The 18121-nt window shown below is 41.7% G+C and overlaps 1 protein-coding gene across 1 annotated transcript in view; it reads left to right on the top strand.

The window, feature by feature from the left end:
- The first annotated feature begins 887 nt into the window (after window positions 1–887).
- Window positions 888–18121, top strand: part of LOC118397655 (unconventional myosin-Ig-like) — a 59601-nt gene continuing 42367 nt past the window's right edge. The window contains exons 1-13 of the mRNA XM_052470074.1: window positions 888–1105; window positions 3317–3525; window positions 4883–4976; window positions 5331–5496; window positions 6198–6251; window positions 7013–7108; window positions 9448–9564; window positions 10206–10412; window positions 10800–10945; window positions 11197–11311; window positions 11579–11749; window positions 12615–12685; window positions 17910–17984. Of these exons, the coding sequence (XP_052326034.1) occupies window positions 1011–1105; window positions 3317–3525; window positions 4883–4976; window positions 5331–5496; window positions 6198–6251; window positions 7013–7108; window positions 9448–9564; window positions 10206–10412; window positions 10800–10945; window positions 11197–11311; window positions 11579–11749; window positions 12615–12685; window positions 17910–17984 (1616 nt within the window). The 5' untranslated portion in view covers window positions 888–1010. The remainder of the gene's footprint in view (window positions 1106–3316; window positions 3526–4882; window positions 4977–5330; window positions 5497–6197; window positions 6252–7012; window positions 7109–9447; window positions 9565–10205; window positions 10413–10799; window positions 10946–11196; window positions 11312–11578; window positions 11750–12614; window positions 12686–17909; window positions 17985–18121) is intronic.

Here is an 18121-nt window from a genome sequence, read left to right as displayed (position 1 = left end):
TCCCGCAAATTTTGCAGAAATATTTTGCCTTCAATTATGATGTGGTTTAATGTCTGATAAGGATGAGCCTGATGTCTAGCTCATGACAAACCCCAGGGGGATGATGAATGCTGCTATCGAGTCAGAAGCAGGAAATGCCCTGATCCTTCCCAGGAGATAAGGGAACGTTGTTCTCAAATTTACAGCAGATTTACAGGATTAACTGTACATGGTTGGCAGTGGAGAGAGCCTATGTGTCTCTGTTCTGTTTTTATTTTCTGTCAAATGTGTGAAGTCTTAACAGAAAAAAGAGGCATGCAAAGGGAGGCTGAAAGACAGAGAGAAGGACAGAGAGAGTGAGAGAGCTCGAAAGATGGAGATACACGCAAAGTATGGCGGAAAGAGAGAAAGAGACCGTGAGAGGGAGAGCCTGAGAGAGCTTCTGCAATGGTTCACTCGCTGTGGTCTATCTCCCACGGAAACAAGGAGGTCTGGAGGCCTGTGGCAGGAAAAGGAGGATGCAGAAGTGCTGCATGTATTTAATGATAGCTCTTCTCTGTCCTGTTATGTACAATATATATACACTACAAACACAACACACACACACACACTCACTCTCCCACTAGCCACAGACATCAATTAAACATCTATTCCATGTTGGTTCAATGTAATAATGTTGATTCAACCAGTGTGTGTCTTCAGCTCTCTCTCTCTCTCTCACACACACACACACACACACACACACACACACACACACACACACACACACACACACACACACACACACACACTCACATACACACACCACTGAGAGGATGACGTGCTGCAGCATGCCGACCACAGCCCTCAGTGACTTGACTAAGCAGCACACCATCCCAGAATCCACCACACCACAAAAGAACAGACTTACGCCACACCCACAGCACGCTACCGGGCCCCAGCAGCACTTGTCTGCCTGCCTTCACTTCTCTCTCTTGTCTCTTCAGTCCTCGTTCGTTCCTTCCTCTCTGTTTATCTGTCTGTCCGTCAGGATGGCGGAGCTGGAGGGTCTGGAGTTTGGGAAGTCGGATTTTGTCCTTCTGGATGAGGTGAACATGGAGCAGTTTATGGAGAATCTGAAGTTAAGGTGAGTCCTGATTGTAGAGTCTCCTCTGGTAGAGATGAGGTAGAGGGGAGGAGGAAGCAGCTGTCTGTAACACAGGGATGGAGATGAATCTGTCATGGGGACACCTACTGATGACTTTGTGGGCCCTCAAATCTTGTATATGTATCTGTTATCTCAAACTGTCTGTTTGTGTGCTTGTAGGGTTGTGATGTCACAGCTTGATATTTGAGAGCTCTGTTGTCAGAGAGTGTGTACGCATCAGCCTCACGACAATGGCAACTTTTCACGGCCTCTCTTATAGGAGTGTTATAAACTCTTTGTTTGTACAAGAACCACGGTGAAGAAGTTGACTTGTAGAGAACATGAGAGAGAGAGAGAGAGAGACAGGAAAAGGAGAAGGATGAGTCATTTCTGGTTTGACTTTCCCGCCCACCTTCAGTGGTTGCGATATGAACTTGTAATGTTCAGTTAGTTGCTATCACCATAGAAACGGTCACATAAATAGATGCATTGTAAGTCAAGAATACGTCATCAACCCATTGATCAAGACCTGAGTCCAAACTCGTTTTGTTTGACTTCACACTAACGGGAACTACTTTCCTGTAAAAGCCCACCCTTTCTGATTGGTTTTCTCAGTGACGTATTCTGTTGCGTTTGAGTGAATCAGGTGACCTTTTTTTCCTCTATTTTGGGTGTGGTGTGACTGACTGCATCTGCTGCTAAATTCACCCTTCTCAGCATCTCTCCATTCCAACACTTGTCAGACAGCACATCTCACTTTTATCTCTCAAGTTTGGTAACGTCGTGACATGCCCTTCTCTTGAGACAGTATTGAGAAACCACATAGCACCACATCTTTAGAATCCAGTGGGCGCCTAGGAGTTAGAGTAGAATATCACTCAAGAATTTACAGTGGCCAACATGTCAATTATTTATTTTATACAGCTCACAGATTCTTAGCAAATGGACACTAGTTTCATATCACTTTTCTCATCATAGTCCACAGGTGCGTTTGAGATGGCATCCTATTCCCTTTCCTATATAGTGGGTCAAAATTAGTGCACTATAGGGAATGAATAGGAAATAGGATCATGTTTCACATGTAGCCCATGTGTTTTAGTCAGGCCTTTGCCCTAGAAGGTAAGCTAGGCAATACATGCAACAAATTCTTATTCCCTGAAGCTCCCATTCATTTGATCATGCCCTGCCTGACCAGACTTGCCCCATGGCAATGTCTGGAGAAACATTCAGGGCCACTTGATGTTAGATAGGAATTTATCAAATAAAGCTTTCCTGTAATATTGCCCATCAAGATACTATTAGGATCAGTCATTGTCACTTCCTGGTCTTAGTATACATCTAATATACACTGTAAATGACTGTTTGTGCCCATATTTGTATCACAGGTTGTTGACATTTACAGTATTTTTGGTTTAGAAGCAAATAGAGTTGATTAATAACTTCATGCATATTGTATTTTTACACATAGAAACAGACAATTCTGTGTAATTTCAGCAGAATAGGTGCCACAACAAGTCAAACCAATACCCAGGAAGATTAAACAACGTGAAGGAAGTGACACCTCTTGTGGGTTGTCACTAATTATCACAGCCACAAATTCATAATTATGGCTAAACTCCACCCATTAAACCTAACTCTAACTCTAACCTTAAACATAGTGCTGTTGAAACTGACTTTATGGCTGAGTTTTCTAGTGGAAACCCCTCTTGAGCCATAATTTGTACATACTTCCTGTTCTCACTTCCCACCTGTGTCACTTCCTGTCCTTTGGGGCGTGTTCCCTTGAGGGTGAGAGGTCTGACTTTAGGTGCAAAAATATGTTGTCGTTTTTATGTCAGGGTGTTTCTCTGTAAAATCGGTTATCTAATGTCTATGTAAACATCTCTCTCTCTGGTGTTGATGGGGTGGAGACTTAGATACTGACTGTTGAATGTGGTGTGGGTATTTGTAGGCTATATATAGCCTATATAAATAAGCATTGCTGTGACACAAATGATTCTGGTCCCCCTTGTTACAGTGTTATTATCACGATTTGGCTTTTTCATATCAAAATTATGTTTCTGTTGTGGACATTGATACTTGGACAGTTTTCAAGTCAGTTCAAGTATACTCAAATGCTACATGAAGACATTACATAAAAATATAAAACCATACTTAAAAAAGCTACAATAAATTCAACTCTGTCTCTGTGTTTGTGTGTGTGCCTGGCAGGTTTGAGAAAGCCCGTATCTACACCTTCATAGGTGAAGTGGTGGTGTCAGTCAATCCTTACAAACAGATGGACATCTACGGTAAAGAGGCCATCGATGCGTACCGCGGCCGGGAGCTGTACGAGAACCCACCCCACCTGTATGCTGTGGCCGACGCTGCGTACAAGGCCATGAAGAGACGGGCCAAAGACACCTGCATCGTCATATCAGGTCTGTCTCAGACTCCAGTCTCCTACTCTTTTCATTCATTCATTCATTCATTCATTCATTCATTCATTCACTCATTCACTCATTCATTCCATCTCATGCTCCAACCATCGTCTTTTACCTAGTTTACCACAGTCCTGCTCAGCTTGTTTGACTCACACCTGGCTGGTTTCTGAGCAGGTCAGAAGGCATGGTGCATGAATACTTTTTTAACTGGCTATGTCCTGTTCATATAAAATTGAGGACAGTTTTGTTGATTTATTTATGTAATATTTCTAAGGGCACTATCATGTGATGGAACATTCATGCCACAGTATTGCTTCCTGGCGTATACAGTAGCACCCTTTTATCAATAGTTTACTGAGGGAAGTAGAACTGAGCAGGGTCCCTAATCTATTCACAGTCTGTCCTGTTGCAGACCCCATCATGCCACTCTGTCTGTCTATGAGGTTTTCTCGTTTGAGCAAAAGTCTGTCCTCCGTCCTCCTCTCTCCGATATGCGGTAGTGTGTCAATTCGGCAAACGGAAGACAGTCCTCCTCTCCTCGATAGCCTCCTTTTGGTGAGGAAGCACAAGTGTACTGTATCCTACGAGTCCTACACTTGTGAGTTCTTCGCGGAAGAGTTTTGAAATCTGCCACAACCCCTTTGAATCAGCTGTTGTTTTCTCGAAGGAGAAAAGAATGCACACATGCTTAAAAAACGATATGCTACTTATCCCTTTATCTATAAAATGTCTTGCACAACCAGCTACATTTGTTTTTATCACTTTATAAAAAAGTGGGGGATTCCACCCTGTAAATGTAATTTGCCTGATGACGTGCGATTGAAGAAGGGGAGTTTCATTTCATACCAGTGCATTTTCATCTTATTTCCCTCTCCTTGCCACCACTCCTCGATTACTTTTGATATTTTTTAAAAGGAGGCCAGAGAGGACGGAGGAGAGAGGACACAGCTAATCTAATTGAGAAAAGGCCAATGTCTACAGTTTCTGAGTGTTCTCAGTTCCTCACTTCCTCCAGGATGCTTATTGGTCTTCACTGTTGCTGCAATGGTATTTTCTTAGTTGCACTAGCTCATAATGTCCTGTTTCCTCCTCTGCAGTGTGTAGCAGGATACTTTACGGTCATAGAAAGAGGAATAGAAACATGGTGATTGGTGACTTACAGTCAATAACTCCTTTAAGAAAATTCATGCCATAAATACACTTCAGTTTACCATGTATGATCTCACATCAAACAAGTACAAATATACTGTATGTCTACTAATATATCCCGTATCTGTGGTAAAATACACAAGTAATGTACATATACTGCTATACGTGACTTTCTTCTTTGTTATTAATGGTCTGTGTGTCCCAGGTGAGAGTGGAGCAGGAAAGACAGAGGCTAGCAAGTACATCATGCAGTACATCGCAGCTATTACCAACCCCAGCCAGAGAGCAGAGGTCGAGAGGTGAGTCAGTGTCAAATGTCAGGGGTCAGCAAGGTGTTGGGGGACAGGAGGCTCTCCTCTCCCAGTTAAATAACTACATCTTAGACTGGGTTACAAGTTTTGTTTCTGAAAGGAACTTCAGTATATTGCATTTAGTCTTATGCATCAGGCTTCCTCCCTAACCTCAGAAGTACAATAGCCCAGAGACAAGGTTATATTGTGTCAGTCTCAATGTCATAGACACAAATTCACAATTGAAGGGTGGAAAGGACTTCCAATTCACCTCTCTCTTTTTCTCTTCCTCTCCTCTCACTCTTTGGGCAACATTGTCACCTGATACTATCAATGATGACCACCCTCTCCTCTCTTACACAGTGTGAAGAACGTTCTGCTGAAGTCAAACTGTGTGCTGGAGGCCTTCGGTAACGCCAAGACCAACCGTAACGACAACTCCAGCCGCTTCGGCAAGTACATGGACATCAACTTCAACTTCAACGGGGACCCCACCGGCGGCCATATTAACAACTACCTGCTGGAGAAGGTAAGAACACTATGATTAGATAGGATAGAGAGAGAGAGACATACAGTGATTGGCACTTGAAGTGAGGGGAAGGACTTAACAGATAGGCGGGGAGATTTGGTTGGATGGTTTGAACAGAAGTCGTATTTATAGGCCAAGTTTCCCAGACACAGATTAAGCCTTGTCCTGGACTACAAACGGAGATTGAACATGCTTTTTAGTGAAGGAATATATAATAGTGAGGGAATATACTTAATATGTGTCTGTGTCCATAGTCTTCTTTTGAAAAGTTATCCACTTTCTGGTCTTCATTTTGTGGTGGAACATAAATGTTTGATAAAGGTGGTGAAGCAGAGACAGGTGAGAGAGTGGGTCCGTGAATAGAAATGCCTGTGAATTACACCCTGTTCTGTTCTGGTTCTGTTGAATGATAATGAAGGGCTCGCCTGGGGGCATGATGAGATAGGTTGCTGTTTTTAATCCTTTCTATGAGCCAGCCTATCACACCATCTGACACAGTGGGGCTGTGTGAACGACGGTGTCATCCATTCTCACTGCACAGATGCAACCTTTACTAACTGTGGATCAGTGAACTGTCTGAACCCTGTTCTCCCGTCTTGTATTGGGAGTTCTGTGGTTGGTTAAACTTGCTGCATGTGTGTATGTGCTTGTGTGTGTTTGTGTGTGTATTCATGGACTTTTCTCTGTTCTCACATGCAAAGTCAAGGGTTGTTCAGCAGCAGGGAGGAGAGAGGAACTTCCACTCCTTCTATCAGGTAAATATAGATCTTTACTGGTCAAACGTATGACTGTAAGACACCTTGGATAAAAGCGTCTGCTAAATGGCATATATTGTTCAAATAAAGTCATAAGTATGATTAATAATGGCTTAATGCTGTTTGGATCAGGACATGTTTGGCTGGATCTGTCACGCATAGGTGTAATAGGTGGCAGGGAAGTCAGGCGCAGGAGAGTCAAATGGAGTGTAAATATGGAGTCTTTTAATAAAGTTCCAAGAGTATGCTCCATAACAATAAATGTACAAACAAACAAAACATGGGTACGAGGACCCGACGCGCACCTATACAAACAATAACACTACACTGACAACAAATCAATCTCTGACAAAGACATGAGGGGAAACAGAGGGTTAAATACACAACAGGTAATGAATGGGATTGAAAACAGGTGTGTGGGAAGACAAGACAAAACCAATGGAAAATGAAAAAAGGATCAATGATGGCTAGATGACAGGTGACGTCGAACGCCGAGCACCGCCCGAACAAGGAGAGGCAACGACTTCGGCAGAAGTCGTGACAGGATCAGGAAAGGAACACGTTGAAAATGCTATTTTCATTCGTTCTATTACAGATTCATCATTTGTAATGAATGTTTCCACATTTTCCCAATTCAACTTCTGTACTGTACTGTACTGTACTGTGTGTGTGTGTGTGTGTGTGTGTGTGTGTGTGTGTGTGTGTGTGTGTGTGTGTGTGTGTGTGTGTGTGTGTGTGTGTGTGTGTGTGTATTTCCACAGTTACTGCGTGGAGGTTCAGAGGAAATGCTGGGTTCACTTCACCTCCAGAATGATCCTGTCAACTATGTGTACACCAGAGAAGGAGCTGCCTCCACTGTGAGTTCTCCTTCACTCTTCTACAGTAGTTCCACAACCTTACCATGACATTGGTTGCTGGACAAAATGCATAGACACTCAACACTAATTTGTGAATACAGTGTTTCCACCTGTCTCTAAGAAAGGAAAGCAACGTAAAGTAAAGTAGCATAACGTTACATTACCTAGGGTAAGGTAGCGTAAAGTAGAATAACATTAAATAGCCCAGGATAAAGTAAAGTAAAGTAACGTAAAGTAAAGTAGAATAACATTAAATAACCTAGGGTAAAGTAACGTCAAGTAGAATAACATTCAATAGCCTAGGGAGAAGTAATGTCAAGTAGAATAACATTAAATAGCCTAGGGTAAAGTAACGTCAAGTAGAGTAACATTAAATAGCCTAGGGAGAAGTAACGTCAAGTAGAATAACATTAAATAGCCTAGGGTAAAGTAACGTCAAGTAGAGTAACATTAAATAGCCTAGGGTAAAGTAAAGTCATGTAAAGTAAAGTAGAATAACATTAAATAACCTAGGGTAAAGTAACATAAAGTAAAGTACAATAATGTTAAATAACCTAGGGCAAAGTAAAGTAACGTAAAGTAAAGTAGATTAACGTTAAATAACTTAGGGTAAAGTAAAGTAAAGTAGAATAACATTAAATAGCCTAGGGAAAAGTAAAGTAACGTAAAGTAGAATAACGTTAAATAACTTAGGGTAAAGTAAAGTAAAGTAGAATAACATTAAATAGCCTAGGGAAAAGTAAAGTAACGTAAAGTAGAATAACGTTAAATAACTTAGGGTAAATTAAAGTAAAGTAGTAAAACATGAAATAGCCTAGGGAAAAGTAATGTAACGGAAAGTAAAGTAGAATAACGTTAAATAATCTAGGGTAAAGTAAAGAAACGTAAAGTAAAGTAGAATAACATTAAATAACCTAGGGTAAAGTAAAGAAACGTAAAGTAAAGTAGAATAACATTAAATAGCCCAGGATAAAGTAAAGTAAAGAAACGTAAAGTAAAGTAGAATAACGTTAAATAACCTAGGGTAAAGTAACATAAAGTAGAATAACGTTAAATAACCTAGGGTAAAGTAACGTCAAGTAGAATAACATTCAATAGCCTAGGGTAAAGTAACGTCAAGTAGAATAACGTTAAATAACCTAGGGTAAAGTAACGTCAAGTAGAATAACATTAAATAACCTAGGGAGAAGTAACGTCAAGTAGAATAACGTTAAATAACCTAGGGTAAAGTAACGTCAAGTAGAATAACATTAAATAACCTAGGGAGAAGTAACATAAAGTAGAATAACGTTAAATAACCTAGGGAGAAGTAACGTCAAGTAGAATAACGTTAAATAACCTAGGGTAAAGTAACGTCAAGTAGAATAACGTTAAATAACCTAGGGTAAAGTAACGTCAAGTAGAATAACATTCAATAGCCTAGGGTAAAGTAACGTAAAGTAGAATAACATTAAATAACCTAGGGTAAAGTAAAGTAACATAAAGTAGAATAACATTAAATAGCCTAGGGTAAAGTAAAGTAACGTAAAGTAGAATAACATTAAATAACCTAGGGTAAAGTAAAGTAACGTAAAGTAGAATAACATTAAATAACCTAGGGTAAAGTAAAGTAACGTAAAGTAGAATAACATTAAATAACCTAGGGTAAAGTAAAGTAACGTAAAGTAGAATAACATTAAATAACCTAGGGTAAAGTAAAGTAACGTAAAGTAGAATAACATTAAATAGCCTAGGGTAAAGTAACGTAAAGTAAAGTAGTATAACATTAAATAACCTAGGGTAAAGTAAAGTAACGTAAGGTAGAATAACATTATATAACCTAGGGTAAAGTAAAGTAACGTAAAGTAAAGTAGAGTAACATTAAATAGCCTTGGGTAAAGTAAAGTAACGTAAAGTAAAGTAGAGTAACATTAAATAGCCTAGGGTAAAGTAAAGTAATGTAAAGTAAAGTAGAGTAACAATAAATAGCCTAGGGTAAAGTAAAGTAATGTAAAGTAAAGTAGAATAACATTAAATAACCTAGGGTAAAGTAACATAAAGTAAAGTACAATAATGTTAAATAGCCTAGGGCAAAGTAAAGTAACGTAAAGTAAAGTAGATTAACATTAAATAACTTAGGGCAAAGTAAAGTAAAGTAGAATAACGTTAAATAACCTAGGGTGGAGTAACGTAAAGTAGAATAACATTAGGGTTAGGGTTAGGGTTAGTAGGGTAAAGTAGAATAACGTTAAATAACCTAGGGTACAGTAACATAAAGTAAGGGAACCTAATGTAAAGTTAAGTAAAGAGAAGCAAATACTGTTCTGTCGTCTGTAATTTACCTCTCTCTTTCTCTGTAGACATCCAACAATGACCGGTCCAATCACAGGGCTGTGCTGAGTGCCTTGCAGGTGATTGGCTTCTCAGAGGAGGAGATCGACTCCATCTACAGGATCCTGGGGACCATCCTCATCCTGGTTGGTTGTATTCAGGATATTCTTGGTCACATTTCTATTGGCCATACATACCAAATGATACCTGAATGGTCCAACGCAACTATAACACTGTATCATGTTGGTTACTTACAATATTGGTGCCCATCTCTAAACTAAGAGCTAGTGTTAATGGTTCAGTGCAGTAAAACTTAGCATGCTTGACAGAGATTTATTAGATTCATTAGGATCCCCATTAGCCAACGCTAATGGAAACAGCTAGTCTTACTGGGGTCAGACACAACGAAAAAGACATTACAGACAAAATTCTGTACTTTACAATTGACATACATTTAAAAACATTAACATGTAGTGTGTGTGTGTGTGTGTGTGTGTGTGTGTGTGTGTGTGTGTGTGTGTGTGTGTGTGTGTGTGTGTGTGTGTGTGTGTGTGTGTGTGTGTGTGTGTGTGTGTCGTGTGTGTGTGTGTGTGTGCATCTATCAGTTACACATACATGTCAGTTGATACACAGATAAAGGAACATTTAATATCCTCGTTGGAAACCATATTACTTCTTAGTACATATTTTGCAATTTACTTGCGAGATAAAGTTCAACCCTGTGATCTATGATTTATACCAAATCCAGTTTTATAATACCAGGATCATGAACTCTGCCACTCCCCAGGGCAACCTGCAGTTTGAGACAGACAGTGAGAGTGTCCAGGTGGTGGGTTCGGAGGCTGTGAGTCACATCGCTGGGCTGACCACCACAGAGCCAGACAACGTGACTAAGAGCCTGCTGTACCGCACTGTGGCCACTGGGGGCGGAGAGGTCATAGAGAAGGGACACACTGAAAAGGAGGCCTGCTTTGGCCGGGACGCTTTTGCCAAGGTACTGGGCTGGTCACTATTAGCACAGCAAGACTTGTCTTAATAAATGACAAATCCCATCAATGTTGACTCATTATTGTGTACTGCATAATCTCTGTCTTTTGTTCTCTCTCTCTCTTTTGTTCTCTCTCTTTCTGTCTCTCTCTCACTCTTTCTCTCTCTCACTCTTTCTCTCTCTCACTCGTTCTCTCTCTTTCTTTCTATCTCTCACTCTTTCTCTGTCTTTTTTTTCTCTCTCTCTCTCTCTCTCTCTCTCTCTCTCTCTCTCTCTCTCTCTCTCTCTCTCTCTCTCTCTCTCTCTCTCTCTCTCTCTCTTTCGCTCTCTCTTAATCTCTCTTTCTCTCTCTCTCTCTTTTTTTCTCTCTCCTGCTCTATGTTGGTTCTTTAGGCTCTCTATGAGAGATTGTTTTGTTGGATTGTGGCTCGTATCAATGCTGTTATTGAGGTGAAAGACTACAACCCAGTGCTCCATGGGAAAAACACAGTCATCGGAGTGCTGGATATTTACGGCTTTGAAATCTTCGACAACAACAGGTTAGACTCTCCAATAGTATCTTTCTACCTTCTCCTCCCTGTCCATGTATTTACAATCTTGTGAGTTATCAGGATGGTGGATCAACCTTGTATTTGACCAGATGGATATATCTTGATATAAATATTTCTCACAATATCTATAATTTCAAACTTTTTGAAACCTCTCTGAAGATTGTATTTATTCAAAATGTATGGTAGTCATGGTGATCTGTCCATGTTGAAACCTGTGTTTCTGTGTTGTCGTCGGGCAGCTTTGAACAGTTCTGTATTAACTACTGTAATGAGAAGCTGCAGCAGCTCTTCATCGAGCTGATCCTTCGCCAGGAACAAGACGAGTACCAGAGAGAGGGTATCACCTGGCAGCATGTGAGACACACACGTGCACGAGGACTAACACAAACACATGCCCACACAGATGCGCATGCACGCAGAAACACACTTTCTTTCTTTTTTTCCTTCTTTCTTTCTTTCTTTCTTTCTTTCTTTCTTTCTTTCTTTCTTTCTTTCTTTCTTTCTTTCTCTCTCTATCTCTCTCTTGTTTCTCTCTCTCTCCACAAACACACCCCCATAAGCAACACATGCAGTATTCAGAAGCCTACATTTAACAGTTCCTCTCCCCCTGTGTGTTTCCAGATTGACTACTTTAACAACCAGATCATCGTGGACCTGGTGGAACAGCCCCATAAGGGCATCATCTCTGTGTTGGACGAGGCCTGTCTCACTGTGGGCAAGGTGACAGACACCATCTGCCTGGAGAGCATGGATGCTAAGCTGGGACAACACCCTCACTACACCTCCCGCAAGGTGGGTCAGACGAGCAACGCTGCCTTCAATAGAATAAACTATATTCTATTCTATGTTATTCTCTTCTATTCTAATCTATTCTATGTTATTCTCTTCTAATCTAGTCTATTTTATTCTCCCAGGCCATACTTCGAACACAAATACCTCAACATTTCCTCTCTACAGCTCCTATAACCATGTCCCTATAACCATAAAATATTAATTCCTTCTGCAACTTACACTAAAAACCCACAATGTGAATTATGCTGAGGTACCCCAATCCTTCCTCTATCTCACTGAATATGTCTTCTCTCCATTACTGTCTTCATTATACTGCAACACTCCCATCAGGACCCCATTGACGGTTTAAGAATGGCTTTAACACCCCACTGGTGTGATATTGTTAGTGCAGTTACACTGGATGGTCAATAGAGAGCAGGGGTATCCATCCCACTATTTGCACTCTGTTGTGGTTTCGTTATACTTCAGAAGGCAGCTACATTCCATTGAGACCATCGAGACAGACAGGAGCATCCAATGGTAGTGGGTCTAAATACTCCACTTCCAACTACTGTAAGATGTCTTGATCTCTTGAAGAGATCTATGTGAGAGACATACGAGAGGTGTAAGAGATGATTGTATCCCCCTCGGCCAGCCTATATTACAGAGGGTAACTGTGATGATGATGATGAGGATGATGGTGATGATGATAAGGATGATGTTGACGATGGTGATGAGGAGGTTGATGATGATGATAATGGTGATGATGATGGTCACAATGGTGATGACGGTGATGATGATGGTCACAATGACAATGATGGTGATGATAGTGATGATGAAGGTGATGGTGATGATGATGATGATGGGGATACTATCGCCCTTGTAGCTCACCCCATCAGACAAGACCATGGAGTTCCACAGAGACTTCCGTATCCGCCACTATGCTGGGGACGTCACGTGAGTCACATACTTGTATTTGCTGTAAAGTCACATGCTCTATTCTCCTTCATCCCTTTTGGCCATCCTGCTGTGTTCTCTCTGAAAAATGAAGTTCATTTAATCGGCTTGCCTTAAGGTTCCATGACTTTGTCCACACAGGGCATCTGAACACACAAAATACATTTTGATGATTTTCAATACATTTGGGGTGTTTTATTTAACTTTTGTACACATGTAGTGTTCCCAGTGAAACATGACCGGTCATTAGAAATGAATGGGTTGAGACTACTATTAGTGTATAAAATTGAGTTCAGGCACATGCCCATTCATCAGATGAACACACTTCCTCTCCACATGCATGTGTGTTTGAGCACACACACACAAACACACACACACACACACACACACACACACACACACACACACACACACACACACACACACACACACACACACACACACACACACACACACACACACACACACACACACACACACACACACACACACACCCCTCTCTCCCCTTCTTGGCTTCCATGGTAACCCCCACGGGAACCTTTCCCCAATGTAATCTTTCCACCATGGGAACCACACCTGTTTGCATTCTCACAAACAATCGCAACATTGTTTCAATAATATATAGAACTTTTCTCGCAGCTCTAGTATATACAGCTTTTTTAAGGCCTTGCTCACAATTCGTTCTGTGGGAGCACAATGACCAAACGATATACTGTATGTGAGGCTCTCGATCATTACTTTGATCATGACACTGGTGAGGAGGAGAGAGGCCAGGAAACTGACAGTGAAGATGCATTAGAGGTGAAAGTGGTGTGTGATAAATAGCACAATATGTTCATCTGAGTATTTGTTATAGACAAAATAATACATACATTATGCTCAGGTCAATAAATAGCAAGAAATAAAGTTGATAAAAATATCTAACACAACATTAGGTGATAATATATGTATTATTATGGATTTATAATTAGCCATAATGGGCCGTTCATTTTGAACCGGGAACACAGAATTAATTAACTTGAAACGAACACAACAGGTGGGTTACGGCTGACTCAGCCTGCACTTAAACCACAACCATGACAGGAAACTATGGTGGTTCAACAGGTGAAATGTCATGATGATGTAATACAGGAAAGGTCATAGGTTATAGGACCTATAAGATTCATGTTGATTGGATGAAAAGTCAATGGCAGTGTTGCTAAATGGAGTCAAGCCAATTCCAGCGCCAAGCCATTAGCGACTTGGCTGGCACTGTTGGCACTAGTATTGTGGGACCTACAGTAAAACATTTGAAATAGAAGGACATCGTCTTGTTGAGGGAGGGAGAGAGGAAGGGAGGGACGAGGGAGGGAGAGAGAGAGAGAGAGAGAGGAAGGAGGGAGGGATGAGGGAGGGAGGGAGGTAGGAGAGAACAGTGAGGGAGTAGACCAGACTGTTATCCAGTACCAGGGTCTTTCATAGGTTAACACTGTGGGTTTATCTAGTACCAGCGTATTTCATTGGCTAACACTGGGTTTTTTTTCAAGTACAAGGGTCTGTCATTGGTTAAAACTGGGGGTTTATCCACTACTAGGGTCTTCCATTGGCTAACACTGAGGGTTTGTCCAGTACCAAGGTCTTCCATTGGCTAACACTGGGGTTTATCCAGTAAAACGGTCTTCCATTGGCTTACAGTGGGTTTGAAGGGTCTACATTGCCCTCAATTTTAGAAATAGTAGGGCATCAAAGGAGCCAGGGAGGGAAAGAGGAAAGGATAGAGAGGGAGGGAGGCTTAGAGAGAGGAAGGATGAGAGAGAGAGAGAGAGAGAACCAGACTATTTCCCCTTAGAAAGTCTCGAGCAGTATTAATAAGGGAGAAGTCGAGTGGAGTGCCAAGTACATGTGACGAGAAATGACAGTCAGGGAATCCAGGTTAACATGATGTATAACATGACTTCAACACTGAGCAATTAGGCCATGTTTGGTTTACATTCATCCATCCCTGAATCCCCAGCTGGCACAGTCATGCCTTTTAGTGCACAACATGCTAGTGTACTAGTCTTCGCCTGCATCTGAAATGACACCTTATTCCCTATATAGGGCATTATTTTTGAGCAGGGCTCTGGTCCAAGGTAGTGCGATATATAGTTAAAAGGATTAGACGTTGTTCCAGTACGACAGGGCTCCTGGGCGGCCAAGATGGAAGGCTCTCCTTGTCACTGTGTTGTCCTCGTCTGTCTGTCACTCTGTCACAGCCAGGACCCAGGGGAGAGCCTGCCTCAGCCTAGCTGTCATCCCCCGTAACGTCCCTACACCTCTCCCCTGTGACTGCAACAGACCCCCCCCAACCTATCCCATCCCCTGCTCCTGCTAAATATACCCTGCCTCGTCCCTGCCACCCCCCCATGTCACAACGCCACCCCTCCCATCCCACGCCCCTCCAGCACTGACCTACTTTGCTCCACCCTCTCCCTCCTGACTTTTCTCACTCCGTCTCTCTTTCTCTTCCTCTCTGTCTTCTTCTCTCTGTCTTACCGCTATCATCTGTATCCTACAGCCATACCTTTCCATCTCATTGCCCTATAGTGTTGCCGACTCCTCAAACCCGTCCTAACTCTAGATACTATTGAACTTCATGCTATAGCTTAGCCTTTATATTTTAGCCATGACCTTTAGCACTTCACTCTCAGTCTCTCACAACTATAAACCATTGCTTTGTATAACCATATATTTCCATACTGTTTACTGCACACAATGTACTTCCACCCCATATGCTACCCTCCACCTTCAAACCTACACTGAACTAAAATATAAACGCAACATGTACATTTTTCATGAGCTGAAATAAAAGATCACAGAAATGTTCCATATGCACAAAAAGCTTATTTCTCTCAATAAATAAAAGGCCACTTTAAAATGTGCAGTTCTGTCACACAACACAATGCCACAGATCATGTCTCAAGTTTTGAGGGAGCGTGCAATTGGCATGCTGACTGCAGGAATTCCCAACAGAGCTGTTACCAGAGAATTGAATGTTAATTTCTCGACCATAAGCCGCCTCCAATGTCGTTTTAGAGAATTTGGCAGTACATCCAACCTGTCTGTAATAAAGCCCTTTTGTGAGGAAAAACTCATTCTGATTGCCTGGGCCTGGCTCCCCAGTAGGTGGACCTGGCTCCCAAGTGGGTGGGCCCATGCCCTCCCAGGCCCAGTCATGTGAAATCCATAGATTAGGCCCAAATGAATGTGTTTAAATTGACTGATTTCCACCTATGAACAGTAACTCAGTAAAATCTTTGAAATTGTTGCATGTTGCATTTATATTTTTGGAAACACTTGAGTAAATGAGGGATACAAAGTATATTGTTGTTGTTGCCCAATGCCCTATTAAAACACTTTATGTTGGTGTTTCCTTCATTTTGGCAGTTACCTGTACAATACAGTATATACCAGGGTTTCCCAAACTCAGTCCTCGGGACCTCAAGGGGTGCACGTTTTGTTTTTTGCCCTAACACTACACAGTTAACTCATATGAACTAATTATCAAGCTTTGATCATCAGAATCAGCTCTGTAGTGTTAGGGGAAAACAGAGAGTTTGGGAAATGCTCATATATACCCTGAATCATCCTTCATCTTCTGGATAGCTGCTTTTCCTCCCTGTGTCATCCTATCTGTCCTGTCCTTGTAGCATCTGCCCTGGCCCTGTATGTGTCTGCCTTCCAAATGGCATCCTATTCCCTACGTAGGGCTTTACTTTTGACCAGCGCCTGGTCAAAAGTAGTGCACTATATAGGGAATAGGGTTTCATTTGGAACACATGGTGTGTTCTTCTCTCTAGAGAGGTTCCTGGAATCCGGTCAGGTGGTGTTGACACAACAACAACACACACACACACACACACACACACACACACACACACACACACACACACACACACACACACACACACACACACACACACACACACACACACACACACACACACACACACACACACACACACACACACACAGAGCCTCCATCAGCCTCAGGAGCACATCTGTCATACTAACACAAGCTCTTCATCTGCCTCTCTGTCCAGATGTGACAGTCATGGAGAGACAGAACATTCTTTCACAGTGCCATATCTGTGTGTGGCAGGGGTGTGTCTGTGTGTGTTTGAAAAAGAGAGTGAGAGAGCCAGTTCTTGTGTATGCATGAGTATGTACCTGCACGCTTGTGTGTGCGTGCGTGTGTGTGTTTGAGAGAGAGAGCGAGTTCTTGTGTATGCATGAGTATGTACCTGCACGCTTGTGTGTGCATGCGTGTGTGTGTTTGAGAGAGAGAGCGAGTTCTTGTGTATGCATGAGTTTGTGTGTGTGCGTGTGCGTGTGCGTGTGCGTGTGCGTGTGCGTGTGCGTGTGCGTGTGCGTGTGCGTGTGCGTGTGTGTGTGTGTGTGTGTGTGTGTGTGTGTGTGTGTGTGTGTGTGTGTGTGTGTGTGTATTTAAGGGTTTAGCCTTTCACATCTGGGTCTCTAATCCAGTGAAGCAGCATGCCACGAGATATCACTTTGGCGAAGTTTCAACTCAATTTACCTCATTTAGTTCTAAACAATTAATAAAGTTAATTCATTGTTCTATTTTCTATTTAATGTAATCAGGTTGCCCCATGCATACATATTGTGTATTTTTTAATAGTAACTAGTACCACAAAGTGGTGCATAATATCATAAAACATGTTGTTGATGTGGTTCAACTCAGTTTTTATCCCCTCCTGTTTCTTAAATGTAAGCTCTCGGGGAGTTTACTCAATCCACTCAATCCACTAAGCTCCGTAACTATTATTATAAGCTTCTGCCTGAGGACTCCTTGACTCACTTAAGAGAGTACTGTTCTATTTGTGTAGAAGGGATTGCGCTAGTAATATAGCATACATTCTCAATGGCACCCTATTCCCCATGTAGTGCACCACTTTTGACTAGAACCCTACGTGCCCTGGTATAGTACTAAGGTAATAGGGTGCCATTAGTGATCCATCATAGTCTCCCATTAGGAAAGAGTTTAGGACTGACTCTAATGTACAGTCTGTGTTACTTCACTTATGGTTGCAGTGTCAGAACTCATGTACTGTCATTTTTATAGCACCTTTCAGGCTTTTCTCGACTTGTCACTTCAATTAGTGTTCTTGCGAGGGGGGGGGGTCTCTTGTACATTTTAGGCTGTGTTAGTTTCTATAACCTCTGTCTGTCTCTCTCTCTATTTCAGATATTCTGTCGAGGGCTTTTTGGACAAGAACAAGGACCCACTCTTCCAAGATTTCAAGCGGCTCATGTATAACAGGTGTCTTCTCTGCACACACACGTTTTACAGAATGATAAAGTTCTTGAAAAATGTGTTCCTGTTACCCTGCTTCTCTTGCTCTCTTCAAACTCTTACATTTGAGCCTGTGTTCACTTTTATAACCTCCTTCCATCTCT

Source organism: Oncorhynchus keta, chromosome 19 (assembly GCF_023373465.1).
Source record: "Oncorhynchus keta strain PuntledgeMale-10-30-2019 chromosome 19, Oket_V2, whole genome shotgun sequence".
In the NCBI taxonomy this organism is placed as follows: domain Eukaryota; kingdom Metazoa; phylum Chordata; class Actinopteri; order Salmoniformes; family Salmonidae; genus Oncorhynchus; species Oncorhynchus keta.
The sequence above is the reverse complement of the archived record's forward strand: the minus strand, read 5'-3'. Positions and strand labels throughout refer to the sequence as shown.